Source organism: Pelobates fuscus, chromosome 1 (genome assembly GCF_036172605.1).
Source record: "Pelobates fuscus isolate aPelFus1 chromosome 1, aPelFus1.pri, whole genome shotgun sequence".
Classification (NCBI taxonomy): domain Eukaryota; kingdom Metazoa; phylum Chordata; class Amphibia; order Anura; family Pelobatidae; genus Pelobates; species Pelobates fuscus.
Genome location: NC_086317.1, coordinates 392,552,761 through 392,578,570, shown reverse-complemented (window position 1 = coordinate 392,578,570; position 25,810 = coordinate 392,552,761). Strand labels below are relative to the sequence as shown.

General features: G+C 39.4%; 1 protein-coding gene across 1 annotated transcript; it reads left to right on the top strand.

Moving 5' to 3' along the window:
- The first annotated feature begins 235 nt into the window (after positions 1 to 235).
- PRIM1 (DNA primase subunit 1) lies at positions 236 to 23,993 on the top strand. Its single transcript, XM_063427167.1, has 13 exons — positions 236 to 440; positions 840 to 997; positions 2,309 to 2,415; positions 4,485 to 4,558; positions 6,254 to 6,390; positions 7,161 to 7,219; positions 7,518 to 7,627; positions 8,124 to 8,215; positions 9,226 to 9,355; positions 11,987 to 12,056; positions 22,193 to 22,284; positions 22,661 to 22,759; positions 23,563 to 23,993. The coding sequence occupies exons 1-13, from the start codon at positions 332 to 334 to the stop codon at positions 23,580 to 23,582; spliced, it is 1,257 nt and encodes a 418-aa protein (XP_063283237.1). The 5' UTR covers positions 236 to 331; the 3' UTR covers positions 23,583 to 23,993.
- The last annotated feature ends 1,817 nt before the right edge of the window (positions 23,994 to 25,810 follow it).

Sequence of the window (25,810 nt, the reverse complement as noted above, 5' to 3'; positions counted from 1 at the left end):
GAGGGGAGTCATCACTCCGAAATTTCACTAGGGGGCGCAAGCAGACCTAAAGCCAGCCACCCCCGTGCAAAGCTGTGGTTACATGACTTGTATCAGTCAACATAAAACACAGAGAACATAAAAACCAGAGCTGTTTTACCACGTGTCGGTTTTTATTACTGGAACAAGCACAAACGTCGCAAAATGCGAAGCAACTACAACTCCCAGAAGCCTTCTCGCGGAGACTGCTGGCGCAATGACGCAGATGACTGGCGACAGAGCGTTTTCCCGCGCAGTTTGTGTTCCTGCTGTCAGAGCCAGCGAGCTGCTGGGCGCTTTGTGAAGCAGCAGCATGGACTTATCGCAGTATGATGCCGCCAGCCTGCCAGACCTCCTGCCGCTCTATTACCGGAGACTCTTTCCTTTTTACCAGTATTTCCGATGGCTAAACTACGGGGGCGGTAAGTGAACATCTAATGAGAGACCTACCAGGACACAGTCTGAAAATGAACACTGTGTTTATTAGGAATCTCAATCATATATGTATCGGGTACTGATGGTTAATGTAATTAATTAATGTAATGTAATGTTAAATTACATTGTATTATAATGTGTTAAATTACATAGTATTATAATGTGTTAAATTACATAGTATTGTGTTAAATTACATTCTTCACTTTGTGCATGGGCTGAACATTATCTTCAGACAATAATAACTTATATTTATCATGTTTAATATTCTGAGGCACATGTACATTTCCAGTTCTGTATTATTATTTTTTTCCCCTCAATGTGTCCAGTGATGTGGAATTTGTTACCATGAAAATATTAACTCACTCTTTATTTTCTGTTTTTTCCAGTTGTGAAAACGTACTTTCAAAACCGCGAGTTTAGTTTCACATTAAAAGATGACATCTATGTACGATACCAGTCCTTTAGCAACCAGAATGAACTCGAGAAAGAGATGCAGAAGATGAATCCCTACAAGATTGATATTGGAGCTGTATATTCACATAAGGTGATTGTTTTGGAGTCGGTGCTCCAAGACTGCATTGGAGCGTCATACAGTGTTTGTTCTAAATGATCCTTCCAGTTATCCTAATATATTGTGTTTCTATATGTGTTGTGTGTCACATACATGTTCTATGTTTTTTTACCCCAAAGGTTTCTCAAAGTTTTTTTAATGCTGTCTGCTTTGAACTCAAATAGTATCTAGATGCTGTCCCTGCACAGTGACAAATGTCAGAAACAGCAATGTTTATATTTGACAGTCTTCGTGTCTCTATTGGCTGTCAATCAGACCGCCCCAAGATGCACTTCCTAATGAAGGTGGTAAAAAATGTATTCTGCCTGTTTTGCATACTTTAGATTGGAATAAATCATGTATCCAATTAATTTTACTCAGAAGAGTAGCAGCAACACCACGATGCCATTGGTTAACTTTTGTGTAGAGCAGTCCTGAATCTAATAGGCACCAGGGATGCTATAACATTCTAAATACATATGTGTTTATAATGTTAGTGCTTCTTTAAAGGGACACTCTCTAATAGAGGTGTGGAAATTATTTTTTAAATTCATACTTGCCTAACGAAAATAATGTGGTAACCCAGTCCACTTGACCCTCATGACAAGCTCACCCACAGAATTTTGAAGTACTGGGGCCTCTAAATGATGGGGATGTTGCAGAATACCCTTTTAAAAGGGGGATGACAGAGTAGGAAGCTCAGCACTGAAAAGATAGAACATTTTGCTGCTGAGCCTGATGCTGCCCCCAGTCAACAGGACAAGTGGGGCAGCCTGCAAGAGAAGTACAGTGGCCTGGACACCATTATGTGGCAGACTGTTGTTTGCAACCTTCTTTTTTTGCAAACCATGGTAAACTCTCCCATTAGTGAGCGCAGAACTTTGAGGGAGTGATTACTGTGTTTTGCTTTCCTGGCCTAACCCTTTGCCCCTGTATTAGTCCTTTTGCATGACAACGACAGAGCTAAAGGGGGGGAAACGTCCTGCCTGGCTTCCAGAACTAATTGAAGTGACTTTAGGGAGCAGTGTAAACACTGCCTTTGTTCCGTTCAGAACCACTAGATTAGGCTGTAGAGGTTTTAATGCCTGTAGTGTGCTTTTAAGCTGGCATTTAATAAAGTCTGGAAAAAAATACAATTCAAATAACTTGGCAGTACAACAAAGTTGCTGTTATGGTGTTTAGTATGACCTTTTAATAATAGATATGTGCTGACTGCAAGGTAAGTAATAGTGAATTTTATATTTTTTGTCTGTATGTTTATTTGTTTTTTCTTTTTAAAGTAAATTTTAACTTTCTGATGCCTAGCCTAGCCAACACAACTCTGTGAAGTCTGGAACATTCCAAGCACAGGAGAAGGAGCTGGTGTTTGATATAGATATGACTGATTATGATGATGTTCGTCGATGCTGCAGGTTTGTAACTTTAATTCTTTATTTATTTATTTTTTTGCAATAAATATAAAGCAGGAAATTGGTATTGAAGTACTTTTTTTAATTACAACAAATGGCCAACTCTCCAGATCACACTGGGAAAATAGACGGGGGGGAAAAGCAGTTGTCAGGTGGAAGAGGGATTATGATACAGTCTGCAGTAGTACAGTTAGAACTTCCAATGAGCTCTCTATACTGGATATGTAGCTAGTACAATACACTGCGTGCAGAATTATTAGGCAAATGAGTATTTTGACCACATCATCCTCTTTATGCATGTTGTCTTACTCCAAGCTGTATAGGCTCGAAAGCCTACTACCAATTAAGCATATTAGGTGATGTGCATCTCTGTAATGAGAAGGGGTGTGGTCTAATGACATCAACACCCTATATCAGGTGTGCATAATTATTAGGCAACCTCCTTTCCTTTGGCAAAATGGGTCAAAAGAAGGACTTGACAGGCTCAGAAAAGTCAAAAATAGTGAGATATCTTGCAGAGGGATGCAGCACTCTTAAAATTGCAAAGCTTCTGAAGCGTGATCATCGAACAATCAAGCGTTTCATTCAAAATAGTCAACAGGGTCACAAGAAGCGTGTGAAAAAACCAAGGCGCAAAATAACTGCCCATGAACTGAGAAAAGTCAAGCGTGCAGCTGCCAAGATGCCACTTGCCACCAGTTTGGCCATATTTCAGAGCTGCAACATCACTGGAGTGCCCAAAAGCACAAGGTGTGCAATACTCAGAGACATGGCCAAGGTAAGAAAGGCTGAAAGACGACCACCACTGAACAAGACACACAAGCTGAAACGTCAAGACTGGGCCAAGAAATATCTCAAGACTGATTTTTCTAAGGTTTTATGGACTGATGAAATGAGAGTGAGTCTTGATGGGCCAGATGGATGGATTGGTAAAGGGCAGAGAGCTCCAGTCCGACTCAGACGCCAGCAAGGTGGAGGTGGAGTACTGGTTTGGGCTGGTATCATCAAAGATGAGCTTGTGGGGCCTTTTCGGGTTGAGGATGGAGTCAAGCTCAACTCCCAGTTTCTGGAAGACACCTTCTTCAAGCAGTGGTACAGGAAGAAGTCTGCATCCTTCAAGAAAAACATGATTTTCATGCAGGACAATGCTCCATCACACGCGTCCAAGTACTCCACAGCGTGGCTGGCAAGAAAGGGTATAAAAGAAGAAAATCTAATGACATGGCCTCCTTGTTCACCTGATCTGAACCCCATTGAGAACCTGTGGTCCATCATCAAATGTGAGATTTACAAGGAGGGAAAACAGTACACCCCTCTGAACAGTGTCTGGGAGGCTGTGGTTGCTGCTGCACGCAATGTTGATGGTGAACAGATCAAAACACTGACAGAATCCATGGATGGCAGGCTTTTGAGTGTCCTTGCAAAGAAAGGTGGCTATATTGGTCACTGATTTGTTTTTGTTATGTTTTTGAATGTCAGAAATGTATATTTGTGAATGTTGAGATGTTATATTGGTTTCACTGGTAAAAATAAATATATACCCATTTCAATTATTTGTTTTTTGTTAAGTTGCCTAATAATTATGCACAGTAATAGTCACCTGCACACACAGATATCCCCCTAAAATAGCTAAAACTAAAAACAAACTAAAAACTACTTCCAAAAATATTCAGCTTTGATATTAATGAGTTTTTTGGGTTCATTGAGAACATGGTTGTTGTTCAATAATAAAATTAATCCTCAAAAATACAACTTGCCTAATAATTCTGCACTCCCTGTAGTACTTGTTTTCAGGCCATGAGCATATAAATTATAAAATGCCGTTTTTATGCAATACAATGTGCAACTGGTGTACGCAATCTTGTACTTTCACATTTCACAGTGCGTGCACTAGAATGATGGTGACTTGGATAATGTGCTGATTTTGAAGTGTGGTTTTGTGTGTGTGAAGAGGTTATGGAAGTGAATCCTTTGAGATGTATGAAGACTCGGAACAATAATATACAGACATGTTCATCCATATTGGGTTTTTCAAAATTAAAATCTTATTTTATTTTTTTATTTTTTTTTAGTTCTGCAGATATATGCACTAAATGTTGGACTCTAATGACAATTGCTGTTCGAATTTTGGACAGAGCCTTGGCAGGTCTGTGAAGAATAATTAAATAAGGTTACATAAGAGATAAACATGAAATTAATGTTTTCTTTCACTTAAATGGACAAAAAGTCATTCAATTTACCTGTATTGCAATGTAGAGACACACCCATCACAGCAGCTTGTTTGTTTTTCATTAATATCACACAGCACCTCCGTGGAAATTGTCATTGTATGCTGATCCAATGTGTTGATGAGAACCATTAAATCAATGCCTCTCTTAGCGAAGTGTTGGATGCACAGAGCAACCATCATCAGAATATTTTGCCTGTTATTGCATCTATTTGTGTAAGAAATCCCTAGTGACTACGAAAAGGACAGCAATGTTTTGTTTTTATTTATTTCAAAGCTGCAACATTTAAGGTTTAAAAGCACATTAAAGTCACTCAGACCACTTCATCTTAATTAAGTTGTCTGGGGAGAGTGCCCCTGTCCTTTAAAGTTTAGAATGTTTTTAATTTTTTTTGTAGAAACTGCATTGTTAAATCTACCTCTAGTGATTTTCTTTCTTGACAGTCTCTAGAGATGCTTCTGCTGCACTGACAGATTAAATCTGTCACATGATGCAGCACCTCCTAAATATGATGGCTTCATATGGGGAAACTTGGATATTCAATTGTTGCATATGTGCATCAGGTACCCAATACTTCTCTGAGGAGCATTGGATTGTACCATTGCCACAGGAGGGTAAGTATTAGCAGTGCTGAGGGAGTCTTTGTTCTTGAAAAATGTGAATTAAAAACCCTTTATTTTATTTTTTTGAAAGGGGGGGTAGGACACCAGTATTTAACTAGGGGAAGGAGTACTATAGCATTAGGAATATAGGTTTGTATTCCTAAAGCTATACTGTACCTTTTAAGTGATTTTGGTGCTGTCTCTTTAATTTGGAAAATAATGAGGGATTATCTTTTCTGGATGCTTATCATTGTTAAGGATCACTATAGGGTCAGGAACACAAACATGTATTCCTGACCCTATAGTGTTAAAACCACCATCTTGGCCCCTCATGCCTCCATAAATATAGTAAAAAATCTTACTATATTCAAGCTTGAAGCTGTAACTCTGCATGCTGTTAGACTCAGAAAAACAAGCAGTGTGCTGACATCAGAAGTGGTGGCATGATCCAATCACAGTGCTTCCCCATAGGATTGGCTGAGACTGACAAGGAGGCAGATCAGGGGCAGAGCCAGCATGATTCAAACTCAGCCCTGGTCAATCAGCATCTCCTCATAGAGACAAATTGAATCAATGAATCTCTATGAGGAAAGTTGAGTGTCTGCATGCAGAGGGTGGAGACACTGAATGTTTGGATGCATTTTAGGCAGCCATGATCCGGGAAGGATCTCTTAACAGCTATCTGAGGAGTGGCCAGTGACATCATCACTAGGCTGTAATGTAAACACTGCATTTTCTCTGAAAAGACAATGTTTACAGCAAAAAGCCTGAAGGTAATGATTCTCCTCACCAGAACAAATTCAATAAGCTGTATTTGTTCTGGTGACTATAGTGTCCCTTTAACATAGAGAGAAAGTGGGTGACTGGTGTATTGTAGAAGATATAGCAAATTACTTGTGATCGGATCAATAAATAAAATTGGCTTTAATACCAACTGTTCTTCTATAGGGTATCTGCATTTTTTTAAAAAAATTTTTTATATATATAAATAAGCTTACATATTTGTTTTAGATGATTTTGGTTTTCGACACCGGCTGTGGGTCTACTCAGGTAGAAGAGGAGTCCACTGCTGGGTGTGTGATGAGTCTGCAAGGAAGCTCTCTCAAGCCGAGAGATCAGCTGTTGCTGAGTATCTAAGCGTGGTAAAGGTAGGATATATATAAATAACCGTTTATAGATTTACATGGACTTATTACTGAAATCACAGCAGCACTCGGAGAGACATTTAGAACATTAAAATAGTTTTTGTTTCCATTTTACTTATGAAGTTTCAAATTGTGAACTAGGAAAATCATTAATTTTACGGTTAAGAATAAATATAGTTTGCATCTCCCAGTCATTTGCAAAGTCGCCCACGATTGCTGCTTATGATTGCCGTTTGTTTAGGACTATTAGGACTATTTATTCTCTTCAGATTTTTGTAATCATCCTATGGCACAAACCACAGGTGCCAGCCTCCGCTCCCCCACTGGCCCTTCAAAAGAACATGTGGCTCTCCCTTTGGATGAATAAATGTGTTATAACTTTTATAAAGACAGACAAAATTAATGGGTTCCATGCCCAATCAATTTGAGTATCCATGGATTTCTGGACATAGTAGATCAACACAATGCTTTAGAACAGGAGTATGCAACCTTGGGCACTCCAGATGTTGACTACACCTCCATTGATGCTTTGCCAGCATTATGGCTGTGAAAGCATTATGGGAGATGTTCACAACATCTGGAGTGCCGAGGTTTGCTTACCTCTGCTTTAGGAAACTGTTTGGGGGGGATGGGGGGGAGTATTCCATAATGGTTTATTTTTTGTTTGTGGTGGCACTTCACAGCCATCACAGAATTGATCTACTAGGAATTAATAGCTGCCTCAACACATGTTTTTTAATTATTTCTTTGACTTTTTTTTTCATATTTACTAGGGTGGTAAAGATACAATAAAGAAAGTACAGCTTTCTGAAACAATTCATCCATTCATCAGGTTTGTAAATAAGCAAAATGCTTAGTTTCTTGTACATGAGCGACTGACTGTTCTGGATTTTATTAAAACCCTAGTTTTTGTAGATCTTTGATCTGTAATGCAGCTTTTTTAATTTAAAATATATATAAAATGTAAATTCTCTGTTCATTATAAGATGTTTCTTTGGAAATTAGAATGCATACATCACCAAAATCAGTAATGACAGAAATTAGGCAAAATAGGTGTAGTTACAGGCAGGAAAATAACTTATTGAATAACAATTTGTGCATGATGGGGTGCTTGCCTATTTTTCTTACAGGAAGTCACTCAGTGTAGTGGAAAAGTATTTTGAAAAATATGCCTTGGTGGACCAGGACATCTTGGAAAATAAACAGTGCTGGGACAAAGTGGTGGCGTTGGTTCCAGATGATATCCTTGTTTTTCATATAGACAGTTACTATTCTGTTTTAACATGTAGCCTTTAACACTTTGTTGGAGCTTTAAACAGTTAAAGGGTGTGTGTATTTTTATTTTTTTTTTATCCCCCAACATTTTAAAGTTCTACGCTACTAGCAAGGCTTGAAAAGTTACTTTGAATTGTAAGCCTGGGGAGACCTTGGCACTTTCACCATGGGTGAATTTCTGCTTGAATTTTCACTCGGCAATGGTTAGGGATGAGTGGGATTTTTCAAACGCTGTTTTAAAGTTCGTGCATTATACTAATCATACATTTTTAAACACAAACTTTTAAAAATGTATACTGTACTTCTGCTGTGACTTTTCAGTATATGAAAAGTACAGTATGTCTTTGTGGCTTCTAAATGTCTCTAATGTATAAATGTATCAGTCAATGTACAGTATTACTTTAATTTCTACAGTAGGGCAAACATTCAGGTTTTTTTTTTCCTTGACTTCTCTTGATTACCAGTTCGTGAGACCGTGCTACAAGAATTCCAGAAGGCACGCTCCTCTGTTGAGCGTTGGCAGAAGCTTAAAAAATGTTTATCAAATGCAGCAGTAAGAACAGTCCTTCTAATGAATGGCCACTTACAATTTCTTAATTTATTTTGCATAACAGATGGGTTTTTTTTTTTGGTTTTTTTTTTTGCACAACTGGAGGTTAACTTCCTATCTAAATAAAATCCAGTTAGATCTTGCCAAAATATTTAGTTGTTGCAAGATAAGAGTTTTTTTCACTGTAGCATGAATAAATTAAAGTAATACACTGCCCTTTAAATCACTAGGGCTAAATGACGGAGTTCAGCCGTGGAGTGAGAGAGGGAGACCTGCAGTATCTGAAAAGATCCTGGTGAAGTCTCTCTGCATGCTACTCACCTCACACCTGATCAGACATGAAGATCAGCAGCAAAGGAGATTTCCCTTCTTATGATGCAATTGTGCCGTACTCGAGCTCAGAGCAGTCAATCTGTAACCAGAGGAAATTTAGAATTTTTTTTTAATCACTTGCTTTGTGAATATCCTGCATGAGCCTACTGTGTGTGATTAAAGTTCAATTAATAGAGCAGGAGATAAACTTTTCTTACGTAAACACCCTGTGCTGTAATATCTGAAAATTACATTATTTTATTTCATGATGGCTGTGTGAGTCACAGGCGGAGGTCTGCATAAACAAAAGTAATTTAACTAGAAAATGGCAGAGCAATTGAGCAGTGAGACTGCCGGGTCATGATCTATAAACTAAAAACTGCTTATTTAATCTAAAGTTGTTTTTGTGCTTAGATAATCCAATTAAAAGTAAAAGCACAAATATCCCTCTTCCCATAATCAATTCCACAACATCCAGGGGTTCAGCCCCCCTAGCAACACCTATAACCCTCAATAAGTGACAGGTAGAACATATGTTTAAAACCATACTCCGTTATAAAAATTGTATCCGTATAAAACTGAACAGTTTTTTATTCCAAGGGTGGAAAAGCAGGTCTTCTCAGTGATAATGTATATTGTTTTGATATATTTAGCCATACTATTTATTTGTGTATCCATCTGAATTCACGTGTCCTATATAGGATATTAAGAAAGGTGGACTTGGAGCCTCCGAAATCATGTTACAGTACTGTTATCCTCGCTTGGATATAAATGTCAGCAAAGGACTCAATCACTTGTTGAAAAGTCCATTCAGTGTACACCCCAAAACAGGTATGCATTAAATTATTTATTTATTTATTTTGTTTTTAAATACTCAAACTATGCTGTGTGTGGATTTGGTTATTTTTTTTGTTTTGTTTGCCCAAAGGGGCACCATGACCACCACAGCATGCTGTAGTTGTAATGGTGCCAGGAGTCCTTTGACACTATCGCAATGTTATCTATATACCTTTTTTTGTAATTCTTTATTTTTGTTGTGCATATTATTAACACTGCCGATCCTACAATGCCCCAACAGAACATGCAGGTTTAAGAGGAAACATAACATAATAAAACATTACTGTTGGTCAGCATTTCGATTAGACTGCACATTTTAAGAATGGGTAGGTAAAGGTACATTTGGTTAACAGATGCTTGTATATCTAAGAATGCCAAGAGTTAATTAGACTTGCTTGCGGTCAGGATGTCAGTGAAGGAATAAGAGCTTTTGCCATAAAACAGGGTGTGCACACCGACATATTAAATTATGGGAGACATATCTTAGGGAAAAGAAGAACTGATCAAATGTGGGGCTATGCTTTGAATATAACAGGCTTAATGTCCCACTGGTTAACATTAGAGCAGGGTAATGATCACCACCGGAGTTCCTTTGGGGGAGTCACGCTGTCCTACGGGTCCAGCTTCAGTGAGCTGCTGGTTGCGGCGTGCTGTCTGTCCTGCTGGATATCTGGATCTCACTTGCTTGTGCCTCCGTCCTGGTTGTGGTAAGATGGGAGGGGGAGTCTGGAGCGTATCACACCGCCAGCCCCGGGCTCTGCATGAGCTGACCGCTTGTGCCCTCGGTTCCGGTACCTGATATGGCCGGCAACGGGATTCCCGGTAGGTATGTTCCCTCCAGGTGTTGGGCTGCGGTTCGAGGGGTGTCCTCTAGGGGCTCAAGGCCCGGGAAGGCTGTTGTGGCGACCAGGCCCAAGCTTTAGTTGCGGAGGCTGGGTGATGCAGGCGGGTGTTAAAGAAGCTCCTGCAGGAGTTTCAGTAGTCGAGGTGAGGTGCCGCTAGATGGACTGCCGTTTGCGTGTAGCCTGTGTTTGTGACTGATGTGGGTCTTGGAGCCGCCATGATGGTAGTGGAGCACATGTGCTCGGGCGTCAAGCGTGCCCCTTAGGTGAGAGGGTGAGTGGCTGATCTTCTGTCCCCTCCGGCGGGGGCCGGGATAACCCCCCCGGCCTGTGGGGGGGGACCGGGGCCTGTGAGGTGTTGCACGGGGTTGTAGTGTAGCTGCCAGGGTCACGGGCAGGGCAGCGGCCGTCTGACCCGCTCTTCTCCCGATTAGGCCGCAGGCTCCGAATTTTCGTACCTCAGGGGCCCCAAAACTCCCGATCTCGGGGTCTACGGTGGCGCCAACTTTCTCCCATGCACTCGGGTGTACAATTCCGTTCCATTAGTGTCCTTAGGGCTATTGATTTCTGCTAGTTAGGTTAGATGTAGCAGGAGCCTCGGTGACATGCGACCGGTCAGCATGGCGGTCAGGCCCCGCCCCATCTATATACCTTTTTGACTCCTGACATTATAATCATTAAAGCATGATGTTGTGTTTATAGTGCCCCATTAAGCTGAAGAACAAACTTCTGGTTACATATACTTATATATACTTTATTTTTTCCATTTCATATCAATCTATAACAATAAAAAAACATAACTAGGTTTGAAAAGTGTAAACTTACTAGTGGGCTGGTAAGTTTTTGATGTGTTAGTATTTTGGCTCTAGAGCAATGTTGTTGCTTTCCCCTCTATGGTCATACTTTTCTGGTGGACTGATTAGCAGCAGGAAATTCCACTCCAAATTAAATGGAAGCTGTTTATATCAGGGGTGCCCAAAAGGTATATTCTCAAGGCATGCGAAGCATCATGGGAGTTGTAGTTCTACACCATCTGGGGGTTTACCTTGTGGGCCACCCTGGTTTATATGGTACATAATGGTGGCTGCATATGACAAGACTAGCTACTTCTACTAGTCACACTAAAGCGACATGGCTAAATGTAGTGTGGGGCAAAAGGCATGCCTCTGCAGTATAAATCCTGACTTTTCTGAGGAAAGTAAAGGTTTATTTTGCTGCCCAACGTCATCTATTGACTGTCACTCAGACTTGTTGTAGTCCTGCAATCCTTGCAGGATCGATTTTTTGGTGTCTCCACGTTCATCATAGAATGCACCTCTGTAGCCACAAATGTGAGAAGTGTAATTTCAGAGTGGTTTTTAGACCACCACTAGAAACACAATACTTGAAAGTCTGTGTTCTGTGTTATCAGCCCAGCATGATGAACGCAAATGCAAGTCAGAGAAGCATCCAACTTTATCGGACAAGTTGCTATAATACTACACTGAGTTTTGTAACCTTATTGTAAAATTTGAAGGACTGGTTTGTAACCACTGATTTTCCTGGAATTATCTTAAAGATGTGTACTCAAACAACTTGGGAACATAAAGAACTCCCCATGTCCCAAGTGATTTATAGAAATGGTTGCTCTCTGTTGGCTGGATACGCCCTCTGAATCTCCGTTGTGCATTATGGCATGTAACCAGAAGAAAATGGGTATTTTATTGTTCTAAAAGATGTTTCTAAGTACCTAATTTTTAAATAAATCTTTTTCAAACATTATACTTTTTTAATATTTTTCCAGGTCGTATTTCTGTCCCCATAGACTTGAGAAGTTTGGACAAATTTGATCCTTTTGCAGTGCCAACAATAAGGTAGGGTAAATAGTTTAATCTTAAGAGAATGAATCTTTAGCCTTATAATTCAGACAAATGTGATATTTTCCAAGATGTCAAAACTATGTCAATGTGATTCCTTATTGATTCAAATTGGATTAAATGGTTGCATATAAGATTAGAGGGGTTAAGGGGTTTGCAAGAATGCGCATTTAGAAATGTAACATGTTATGTATGTGTTTGTGTGTATATTAGACTTGTGCAATGCAGAAAAATTATGGTTCTTAATCCATGTTGCAGTCCAGCTTCTCAGAATTTTAATGCCGGGGGGAAAAAAATAGTTTAAGCAAGTCTTACAATAAGAAAAATGGTGTCAATTTCGTGCTGTCATCCAAAACAGGCTACAATATTGCCTGGACTAATGGCTACGCAATATCAGGCAATGCCAATTCTGTGCTGCTAAAATTATATTATGTATCTGGATTAATAAAAAAAAAAAAAATAGGAAGTGTAGAACTTAGTTTTTTAGTGATTGATTGTAATTGTTTCTTTTGCCATCCTGTATGAAAAATGGGGAGCAGATATCATTCAATTATTTATTTATTTTTTTTATTCTTTATTTTTGCACTTCATGGAGAAGTAAAGTCATTGCAATTAAATAATTCAACAAAATGTTGAAATACATATCTGAAATACTGCACCTTTTTGGGGGGGGGGAGAGGGGAAGCAGGGTAAGATAATTTGCTTGTAAAATGGATTATCGATAAATGAGTAGTGTTAAAACTCATCTTGTATGTTAAAACAAACTTAAAATTTAACACATGCCGGGCGGGGCCTGACCGCCGAACTGAGCAGACGCTAAGCAGAGCAGCTCCTGCTCATGGAGGCAAAGATTGTGGCATAACTGCTTCAAAATTACCTATACTCGACATATAAGGCTACCAAGCAATCGGTGACACTAAGGGGCATGCAACGGTACCACTCATGCTGACCCACCAGCGAGAACCCCCCGACTGCACTATGAGGCCTACAAGCAAGGCAGTCACGGGAGAGGCGGCCGCTCTCCCACTGCCGAACGAAGCTGGAAGGCTGAATATGGGCCCTTGTCCCCCCCCCTATGGACGGGCGGGGGTTATCCCGGTCCCAGGAGGTCGCTCGCCTGCTCTAAAGCGACGACCACAACTCACTACTCCTGGCATGGCAGAGCACTCACGTGGGCCTCCTGCAGAAGCGCAGCCACGCGCTACACTCGACAGTATCGACGCCATCTTCGCAGCCTTTTGGCTCCGTCTGGAGCTGAGACTAAGAGGCTCTCCCCTGCCCACACAAAGCCATTCACCTACCAAAGGTACAGAGGAACTCTCAGCCTGGCAGGTGCCCGTCAAAGCACAGACGCAACGAGATACTCTGGCTGGGCCGATCCTGGGCAGGAGTGCGGAGCGGGGAGAAGCGGGGAGCAAGCAGGCCCCCTCAGGGCGCAACTACCACGTCAAAGCAAGAACCAGCATACACTGGCCCGCCTGGGTTGAGAGCCCACAGGGAAGCACACTCCCGGCATCATCCACATAAGCGGAGGCTCCGACGCCGCAGGCGGCGTAGAAACACCAGGAGCTCCTGCAATCCCCGACATGGGAAGGATCCGGACTCCAGCATGAGCTACCGAATCCGTGGAGCTAAGATGCGCGCTCTCTGCAGAGCCTGGGGCTGGAGGGACGCTGATCTCTGCCCCTGCCTTCTACCGCCCCACAACTGCCTCAATGAGATCCAGAGCACAGGCGTAGGTTGAACACCAGCAGCTTTGGGTGAGGACTTACACATACCAGCTGCCCACCTACCAACCTGGATACACAATAGGACTTGAGACACTCTTATTGCCATTGCTAACAAGTATACTCATTTAATGTCAGATCCTGCCGTTTAAACAGTGTTCGTTATTTTGCTTTAGTTCTCCCATCTTGTGTAGTGTTAAATTGTCGAGCTATGACATGTTATAACCTTTAGTTTAACCCTATAACTATCATTTTGACATACTCATTTGCCTGTCTAGCTGACATGTTAGCTTAGATTGTATAATAACCTGAGGCAATGCAGCCGCCACTCGTTTATGCTCACTCTATAGCAACACTGTAATTTACCAATTGTGGAACATCTTAGAGCTTCATGCTTCTTGCCTAATTAGTCTTCCAAACTAAATATCACGGCTTAGCATGTCTACCTCACTATACTTGTATTTTTATTTTTTATTTTATCTTTAATATTTCTATCTATGTGCAAAGCTCAGAATAAGCTACCGATACTTCTTCCCTCGCATGCAAACATGCACTCATCACTCTCTTATGTTATCTTGTTTTGAATCATTTTTTACTTAACCCCTTAAGGACCAAACTTCTGGAATAAAAGGGAATCATGACATGTCACACATGTCATGTGTCCTTAAGGGGTTAAAAATGTGCAAGTCTTCCTCATGCCATACTCATGTTATATTGTTTTTATGTATTCGCGCTTGAGACTGCTATTATGGCACTACGAGCGCTGTTGTACTCATCTGCACGACAAAAATAAAGAATTAAAAATAAATAAATAAATTTAACACATGCTGGAACTAAAGGCATTGCAGACTACGAGTGGGTGAGTTTCACCAGTGGCAAAGTTCCGTGTTAGGAAGAATAGAGACAGGGCTCCAGGTGGGCAACAGTTGAAATCCATGTCCTTTTAGCCTATGCCTGCTGGACATAAATCACAGTCCGACGCAATGGCGTTACCTAGAGAGGGTAAAACACAGAGCCGTATGAGCATGGTGATCCAATGGCCAGATGAGGGTGGCCCGGGATTGGCTTGTAATGTGAGGCGTCCTGCAGGCTGCTGCACTGATGCCTTCTGTACACATGTGCAAGGTGCTTGGCATGTAGGAGGGCTGTACCCACTGCTGTATAACTGGCGTTGGTGTAGGCGCCAAGTTTGCCGCGGCCGAACCGGTCTCTTCCTCCCAAGTGCGTTCGACCTCGGTCCGCTCCGAACACGCAGCCGTCTGTGGGATACAGCTTTCCGACTGCGGTGAGAGCTTGGCAGGCAGAAAAGAGGCAGGGTAAGTATTGGTGGTTCACCTCTTGTTGCTTGCATGCGGTCTATGAGCCTGGACCAGAATTCCTCAAACAGCCTGTCTAGGCATGTCAAGATTGGGGACATTGTCTCCGGTGGCTGGTGAGCACGTGGCATGCGCCATTTTGGAATGGACTGAGAGTCTGGCTTTAGCTTGTATGTATATGTTGGGTCCCACCACAGCACTGGAGATGTGTGCCGGGATAACCCCCATCGGTGGTGGTGAGGGGGCGAGAGTAGGAGAAGATCTGCAGAGTCGCGGAAGCGAAGAAAGCAGGTTGAGGGATCGGCCGCGTCCCCCACACCACTTGCCAAAAGGTCACTGGTAGGACCACAGTGGGTCTGCCACACACGACTGGACCGGCAGCTGGATGCGCTCTACTGGCAGCCCACAAGGTACAGCTTCACTTCAGGCAAGTTCAAGCCGGAAGATTTTCCATAAAAGGCTTAATTAGTAACTCCTGCCACTGAGCTCCTATGCTTTGCATCCTATCATGGCGGTCAGGCTCCCCGTATTAAAGTTTTTTTTTAATTTACCACTGATTCACCCCTTCCACCTTGACAAGAACCAAGCTTTCTCACACTTAAAGTCTGAAGTGTCAGTGACTGTCCATTGTTGGGGATTAAAAAACCTTTACTTATCAGCTTCTTCAAAATATGTCATCAGAGGTAGCAGGCCCTGCAAGACCCATTCAAGCAGGGCAAAAGCCCCGCATTAAAAAAAAAAAAGGAAATTAAGGAGCATTTTAGTTTTTTAATTTAATGAGGTGAGTAAACAAGGGGACGTCCCAAGCTGGCATTACGGTGGATCAAAGTTTGTCACGTCACTATTGGGTGGTAGTAGTGGAGGAGGTGCTGCATAGTGCTTCAGCAAACAGAACAAATGCATGCAAACTGATTCTTCATCTTCAAAGGTGATGTACCCTGCTCACAACATTTCTACTGCCACACTAGGTGTAGGCAGGACTCACTTGTGTAAACTGCAGCCCATACACTTTGTATATTACTTAGGGGAGAAGCTTGCAATTTCCAAAGCACAAGCAGTGGAAGAACTCTGCAAATTGTAGTTCAACAGATGTGGTGTACCTTATTGCCTGTACCTGCAGATTACAGTATATCGGAAACACGTATTTCAGCAGTTGCGTTGTAGGATCTTGCAACATGTTAATTCTGTCAGAAATTAAAAAATTGGCACCCCAGTGGCTAGACATGTATGTACGAAACCACGCTGCTAATCTAAATGCCTTAAAATTTCAAGTGATTCAAAAATGTAATTTAAATCATTGCAAAGGTAATATGAACTTGTGCCTTTTAAAGGCAGTCACAATGGATCTACTTATTTCAAACTCTTTCCCTAAAGGACTCAATGAGGAGTTTAATTTTAATCCATTAATCCACATGTGACACACTTTTTATTGGCTAATAACTGTCTAAATGGTACTTTTAGTATTGGCATACAAAACCAATATCATGTTGTAATTAATTTTGTCTTATACCAACTATAGCCAAATCTGTGAGTATCTTAAGGAGATTACACCCTTATCGCCTGTATGTTGATTTCTAGTGTGCGGATAGAATCAGATACTTCTTTCTTGATTCTTTATATTTTTCTGGTCTCTCTACCTATTTTGGAACTTTTCCTTACTCAAAGGTTCACTTTTAGACCCCACTCTTTAATGTGGAATCGTATTTTAATGCCTTTTTGATATATTCAAACATTGGGACAATATTAATAGCCATTTTGTACACATTAACCATTCATTAGCTAGATCATTTACCTTACTAGATATTACATGGCAACACCCAACTGTGAAGGCTTGTTGGCATTTATTATCTTATTATAGGAGGATATTGTTTCCTTTATACCTGATGACAACACTTACATAGGGGGTTTATCTGTTCACTAAATTTCCCCAATCTAGGGGGATAACCTACATGTTGACACACAAAAAAACATGTAGTATGTCTATCGACTAATATAACATTATTGGCATAGGAACAGTAATGTTTCTTATTTTTATCAACTTTAAACATACAGAGTACGAAATCATATTTTTACAAACCTGATCAGTTTCTCTCCGCTAAATGTAGTCTTCATTTATGACAATTGGCCAGACTATCATTTTTGACATTGTTTCTAATTCTGTTTCTGTGTATATCACTAGAATACTTTCATGTACACTCCTAATCGTTATATTGAGTGATTTAAGTACTTGTCATTGTTTAAAATTGCCATAAATGGGTTAATAAACTATTTTCCACATCCCGCCCGTACTTCTTAATAACACGCCCACCCATGGACTAAACCACTCTGGATTGGTGGAGGATTTCATCCAATCAATGCCGGAGGTTGTAGATATAAACCTCAGTCCTTGTGTGTGTATATATATATATATATCTATATCTATCTCTCTATCCTATTCCTTTTCTTCCCCTTTCCATTTCATTACCCCCAGGAGTGTGTCTCTTTGACCTGTACACACACTCCTCAGGAGGTTATTGATATAATGCTGCATATTGATCAAACGCTGTAAACCAGATATTGAAACACAACATAACATACGTGGATAGATTTGTATCTATCTAGTTGATAGCTATGTGGTGGTCATTTTTTATATATTTACTCAAGCTAAAATGGATTTCTTTCTAATCAGTACTTGATGTTTTTTAATTAACTAATTAAAAGTTATGTTTTATATTTTGGTGCGTTGCTCTGTCTTTTAGGGATTTTCCATGTTCTTTTATTCCATCCTTTTTTCTTAATTCACACTGCAAATTAATATAGTCTCTTACTGGAAACAAAATAAGTTAGAAATCCAGAAAAAACAATCAGTGAATGAAAGTGGATATAAGTGGCACTAGCAGCTAGGCTTTTTTTTTTTAATTTGACAATTTTTATTGTTTTCAGTTTGTAAGGGGGTACAGAAGAGAAAGGGGGAGAGGAACAAACAATATTATTACGTTTTCAACATTCTCGAGGTTTAGGGAGGAGGGTACAGAAGAGCAGCTAGGCTTTTTTATGATTTTTATTCAATGGATGATGAGATATCCAATTGTTCCTGTCTAACCTGACTCTGACTGTCACTATCCTAACCACCCCCCTCTTTGCCTAAGAGTGGTGGTTGGACAACTGCACAGAATCCAATAGAGCACCAGTGAATCTACTGTCTGCTCTGATACTTTCTAGTTCTGATTCTTACCTCCATAATAGAAACTTGTGATATCTTTGATGTTGCTGCACATTAATGAGATGACTCTTTACTCGTGCCTCATCCCACAAGTCTCCGTTGGATGAGGTGATTCTAAAACGTATAGATGTGGACTTTGACAGAGTGAAGAAAATGCTGAATTGCATACTCGCTGGAATTTGATCATTCATTTTTTTTTATTTTCATAATGCATTAAACCCCTTCAGGACAGAGTCAATAGTGCATGTTCTGATCAAAACAAAACGTAAACAAAAACTGGAATTTGCGCTATATGTCTGTTCACCCGTAGTTTCCCCTCTTTCAAATTATATGCACCCACACTTATTATATATCATTTTGTTCAGGAGAAACAGGGCTTTAATCTATCATTAACTATTCATATATGGAACATAATTTATTATGAATAAAATTGAAAAAAATGTGAGAAAATAAGAATTGTTTTTTTTATTTTATTTTTTGTATTTCTGTCCGACATTTTAGCTGTTAATGTCATAATACTGTTAGGTTTTACTGCAAAAAAATGCACATATTTGTAATCAGCGATGTCTCACGAGTACAACAGTACCCCCCATTAACAGGTTTTATGGTGTTTTGGAAAGTTACAGGGTCAAATATAGAACGTTCCATTTTCAAATTGAAATTTGCCAGATTAGTAATGTTACCTTTGAGACGGTGTGGTAGCCCAGGAATGAGAATTACCCCCATAATGGCATTCCATTTGAAAAAAGTAGACAACCCAAGGTATTGAAAGTGGGGTATGTTTAGTCTTTTTTTAGTAGCCACAATCTGGCAAATTTCAATGTCAAAAAAATGAAATGCAAGCCTTATATGTGACTTTCTAACTTTCTAAAACACCATAAAACCTGTTCATGGGGGGTACTGTTATTCTCGGGAGACTTCACTAAACACAAATATTAGTGTTTTAAAACAGTAAAACATATTACAACAATAATATAGTCCATAAAAGTGCTGTTCGTTTGTAAAAAAAAATGCAAAAAACGTCACTTTTACTTAAAATATCATCGTTGTAATACAATTTACCAGTTTTAAACACTAATATTTGAGTTCAGCGAAGTCTTCCGAGTAAAACAGTACCCCCTATGTACAGGTTTTTTGAGTCTTGGAGAGTTACAGGGTCAAATATAGTGCTTGCGAATTAAATTCTCTGCACTTTCTCCCTGTGTTGTCAGGCATGTCAATCAAATTTTAATTAATCAAATCACATAATTATGTTAAAAGATTACTTAAATATACACTTGGAATTTTAATATATATGCATTTATAGGTACAGTTGCAAGAAAGTATGTGAACCCTTTGGAATGATATGGATTTCTGCACAAATTGGTCATAAAATGTGATCTGATCATCATCTAAGTCACAACAATAGACAATCGCAGTCTGCTTAAACTAATAACACACAACGAATGAAATGTTGCCATGTTTTTATTGAACACACCATGTAAACATTCACAGTGCAGGTGGAAAAAGTATGTGAACCCCTAGACTAATGACATCTCCAAGAGCTAATTGGAGTGAGATGTCAGCCAACTGGAGTCCAATCAATGAGATGAGATTGGAGGTGTTGGTTACAGCTGCCCTGCCCTATAAATACACACCAGTTCCGGGTTTGCTTTTCACAAGAAGCATTGCCTGATGTGAATGATGCCTCGCACAAAAGAGCTCTCAGCAGACCTACAATTAAGAATTGTTGACTTGCATAAAGCTGGAAAGGGTTATAAAAGAATCTCCAAAAGCCTTGCTGTTCATCAGTCCACAGTAAGACAAATTGTCTATAAATGGAGAAAGTTCAGCACTTCTGCTACTCTCCCTAGGAGTGGCCGTCCTGTAAAGATGACTGCAAGAGCACAGTGCAAGACTGCTCAATGAGGTGAAGAAGAATCCTAGAGTGTCAGCTAAAGATTTACAAAAATCACTGGCAAATGCTAACATCCCTGTTAGCAAATCTACAATACGTAAAACACTAAACAAGAATGGATATTATGGGAGGATACCACAGAGGAAACCACTGCTGTCCAAACAAAACATTGCTGCACGTTTACAGTTTGCACAAGAGAACTTGAATGTTCCACAGCAGTACTGGCAAAATATTCTGTGGACAGATGAAACCAAAGTTGAGTTGTTTGGAAGAAACACACAACACTATGTGTGGAGAAAAAAAGGCACAGCACACCAACATCAAAACCTCATCCCAACTGTGAAGTATGGTGGTGGGGCATCATGGTTTGGGGCTGCTTTGCTGCGTCAGGGCCTGGACAGATTGCTATCATCGAAGGAAAAATTCCCAAGTTTATCAAGACATTTTGCAGAACTTACGGCCATCTGTCTACCAGCTGAAGCTCAACAGAAGATGGGTGTTGCAACAGGACAATGACCCAAAGCATAGAAGTAAATCAACAACAGAATGGCTTAAACAGAAGAAAATACGCCTTCTGAAGTGGCCCAGTCAGAGTCCTGGCCTCAACCCGATTGAGATGCTGTGGCATGACCTCAAGAAAGTGATTCACACCAGACATCCCAAGAATATTGCTGAACTGAAACAGTTCTGTAAAGAGGAATGGTCAAGAATTACTCCTGACCGTTGTGCACGTCTGATCTGCAACTACAGGAAACGTTTGGTTGAAGTTATTGCTGCCAAAGGAGGTTCAACCAGTTATTAAATCCAAGGATTCACATACTTTTTCCACCTGCACTGTGAATGTTTGCATGGTGTGTTCAATAAAAACATGGCAACATTTCATTCTTTGTGTGTTATTAGTTTAAGCAGACTGTGATTGTCTATTGTTGTGACTTAGATGATCAGATCACATTTTATGACCAATTTGTGCAGAAATCAATATCATTCCAAAGGGTTCACATACTTTTTCTTGCAACTGTATTTAAATTCTAGGTGTATACTAATGTACTCTTTTATGTGTGTGTGTGTGTATATATATATGTATGTATGTATGTGTGTATATATATATATATATATATATATATGTGTATATATATATATATATATATATATACTTTTATTTTACACATGTCTTATATATATATTTTTTTACTTTCCCACCAGCAGGGGGACTCTGACATTTCAGACAGTCCTCCTGCCAGCTATAGGGGGCCATGTGATCGCTCTTTGAGAGCGATCACATGGCCCCCGGGGGCTTCTTTTGCCGGGGGAGGGCTGCCTGGGCTGTGAGGCAGCCCTCCAGAAGAGGATCGCGGTGGAGGTAAGTCCACCGGACCTCCAGGGGCTGCAAGCCGTTACGGCGTTCTATGCCGCCGCAACGGCTTTAAAGCCCTTTTAATGCGGGAAGGCATGTAACGGCGTTAAGGGGTTAAAAAGAGAGGGCCACAAAAACTATAGATTAAATACATCCCTCTGTTTAATTAACGGTTCCTGCAAAACATTTAACCTTATGAAGCGTCTGCAGTGAGTTGTCATCCAGCAGAGGGCATAACTCAGTCTAGAAAATCTAAATTTTAAGCTATCCCATAGGAGTTTTACTCTGCTGTTGAAGTGCCTCTACTGGTTGTCAGTATGACAGTCACTAGAGGTGGCTTTAACCCTGCAATGTACACATTAGTTTTTAAAAAGAAAAATTGCAAGGTTAAAATGATATGATCACTGCACACCGATAACTTCATTGAAGAAGTGGTCTGGGTGACTAGTGTCCCTTGAACTTGAAATGAAGACACTGGAATTGTAATTCCTGAAATCGAAATGTATTTCCTTAAAGCCATAGAGTGGACAAGTAGTTTATGGGTAGAATTGTTGATGTGTTAATCCAATGATCATAGAGAAGTTGATGATTCTGTAAGAATAAGTCCCATAACAATTTCTTTTTGTGTTTACAATAGCTTGATATGTAGTGAGTTGGACACAGTGATTAAAAAAGAGGATGAAGACCAGTCACCTGATGGAGAATCTGAAATGAAACGTCGAACTAGAGGTAAGCTGAACTCTCTGCTTTTTTTCAATTTCATTTGAAGGAAAGACTGTTTTTAATAATTATAAACTTTACATATAAGGGTTTTGAAAGGCAAAATTGTTCTGTTGATGTATGATGCTTTTTTTTTTTCATGGGGAAAAAAATTATATAGTTTTAAATTGAAAGATGGCCAAATGAGAGAAACAAAATTGGAGTGGAAAATTGTCACACTATTATTGTTTCTGAAATGTTCAAAAATAAAAACTGAATGAATTAAACCATTGCACTACAAACGTGTTTATGGAAAAATATATAGATATCTCCAAAAAAAAATGATTTAATGATTGTTGTACAGTTTTTAAAACTTGCTTCGACTTTTATGACTCTTGTTTTGCAGACTATAAGAGAACCAGCTTAGCACCATATATAAAGGTTTTTGAGCAGTTTTTAGATCAACTGGACCAGTCGCGTAAAGGAGAACTGCTGAGCAGAAGTGGTGAGTAATGAAAATTAAAGTAGCTCGTTATGATTAGGGATTGTACGAAAGCAATTGTTCAGAGTTAAAAAAATATGTATTTTGTTCTCTTATTTGTGGCTTCTTGAACAAATATCAGAGACTTAAGTGCCTGGTGTTTCTTTTGTGTAAATATAAAGTCACTGCAAATGTATAATTCAATGGTTAAGACTCTATGTTAAAATAGAAAAAGTATCTATTTAAGGCACCCTCCACTGCCCAAATACAGATAAAAATAAGATTAGTAGATATATCCCCAATGAAAACATGCATTTAAATAAACATTTCATTGGTAGTATATCTAAACACAGCTTGTAAAGGGCGATGCTTGCAATGGCTTTGCATGTTTTGTCTAATTACAGACATCCTAGTGCAGCTCAATGAGAAGTCTTTGCAAGGTTTGCACTCTGAGCAAATGCCTGACTCGTGACTTTAGCTACACTGAGCTAAACAACCAGGAAGAAACAAGACTGGTGGTCTGACAGCCACGAATGTAACAAGGTTAATTTGCAAAAAGTGCTAATTTCTATTAAGATATACACTTTTTGTAAAATGAGAAACAAAGACACTCTAAACACACAAAGCATTGCAGTAAGCTGGAGTGCTTTTGGGGTCTGAAGTGTCCCTTAAAAGTAATTTTCATAGTGGAATGAAATGTTCTCCCAGTTTATAGATCACTTCCATTTAAGCAATTTGTTGTTTTTTGTTGTTGTTGTGAACCAATGAACAAAACAAGCCATATACCTATATATGTTTATAACAGGTAATTTTTTTTTCTCCGATAGATATAAAGAAGGAATTTTGAAGCTGCTAACCTCACCACTTCATTGTGAAGCGCAGACATCCTTTAGAACATCTCGCAGTCATCCATGTGGTCGTAGGTGCCAGAGATGCTAGTTCAAACCTTGGCTTGGAGCTATTCTACAGCTTACATGAAAATGTGGACTGTTGAGGACATGGGAAACATTAAAATTAGAAACAAAAATAGACCATGTTTTTTTCCCTTTTCAGAAATGTGTAAATATGTTTACAGAGTAAGAGATTTCTTTAAAAGGGGATGGAGGTTTTGTTTTTTTTGGCCAACCTTTTAGATGTTCAAGTTTCGACTGAAGAATACCTAAGGAATTCGTCACTTTGTTAAATTTGACATATTGAAGAAATTGTATTTTTGTTTTTGTATTAAAATAGACCTACAATAAAAACAACTGTATATGTGTATACTGTCCAACAGCAAACTGTTGTCTTGGTTATAAAAGAAAAAGTAAAATATCTGATCCTTTTTTTTATTAAGTAAAACAAGTCATTTGGTGTGAGTGGAGTTAAAATACCCACATGTTCTCAGGTCTCATAAGGACCATAATAGTTAAAGGACCACCATTCCACACACATGCTTTATGTGTAAGGCGTATCCTATATTAACTGCACTTCATAAAAGTGCCTATTCATTTGAGATATTTGCACTTTTAGTAATAAAAGTGTAATCCTCCCTGGCTGTCAAAGTAAAATCACCATTCCCATGCGATGCAATGGGACCTAAATAGTTTAACACTATAGTGTGAGGAATGCATGTTTGTGTTTCTGACACTATAGTGTTCCTTTCACCCCTTAAAGACACAGCTTCAGAAGCTTCGCAATTTTTGCAGTTTGTATTAAACTGCAATTTGCATCTCTCATTTATTGCACCAAAACACATTATATACTGTTTTTTTTTTTTAGAGGACAAAAGGGGCCTTAATTTGCTGCCACACGTACATATATAAATTATAAAGAAAAAAGCCAAAACATGGGGGGGAAACAACACTTTTCACAGTTTAGGCAATAACGTTATGACCAGCTTAGGAAAAGTAACTCAAAATAAATACATTTGTGTCTGGATTTATAAAGTAGAGTAAAAAAAAGGGGGGGGGGGTGGAAGCATTTAGGGAAACACTCTAAAGTGGGGTTAACCTTAAAAGAACTACCAAAGTAGTAATAACGAACAAGGACCAATTGAGTGCCCTAAGAGAAAATTAACTTTTATTAGGTAAATTTAAAAGGAAAAAAAAAAAAAAAATATATATATATATATATATATATATATATATATACACACACACTATATACAAACCAAAAAATAAATATAAACCTATATACAAGCGAGAGTGGTGTATAATAGCCAGATTATTCCCACTGTAAATTGGTAATAGATATAGCGTAATAAAAGTATATTAAATCTGTATGTGAAATAGGTATAGTTTAATAAACAGACCACGTAGTGTAGTTGTAGCCACTGCAAAGAATAGTAGGTGCGGCATTGTGATAACGTTGTTATATCATATGTTACATATACGTAATGTAGCAAAATCTGAGGACCTGTTCACAAGTTTTCAGTGTACCTCCGATACTGCAGACCTGCAACAAGTCAATGTTGCAATTGTGGTCTGCTATAGAGTTGAAGCTATCGTATTGGCTAACAGTGAACAAAACTAACATAAATGTGATCTAAAATCAAGGAGGAAAAAAACTAAGTGTCGCCAATAGGGTCAAATGGCTAATACATGGGAATACTGAGAGGGATCTAACTTATGGATTTTTTCGAGCTGTATTGTTATCTCCCCAAAGCAAAAAATATAGCAAATAGCTACGGAACGGTTCACAAATCATCACCGTTCTAGAGAGAGTCTAAGAGGGGAAGACAGACACCGCCCATAAATCGCCCTGTACTGATCGTATTCGGTGAATGGGATTCAGAGGGTAGTAGGCACTAAAACGGTCTTAAGCCCACACTGCAAGGTAGCACAGAATCACCGATGTCCCCTGACGCGCGTGTTGCGCCCACAACTCCTCAGAGGGGACTTATAAAGTACATCATATGTATAGGATTTCAGCCTATTTTGAAAGTTACAGGTCACAAAATACAAGGACTAAAATAAAATGTCAATGTGAAACAATTTTAGAAGTTGGTATGTTTGTCTTGTCAGTTTAGTTCACAAAAAACAAAATTGCCACACAAGTATATATTTATATAAAGTAGACATCACAGGCTATTTACCT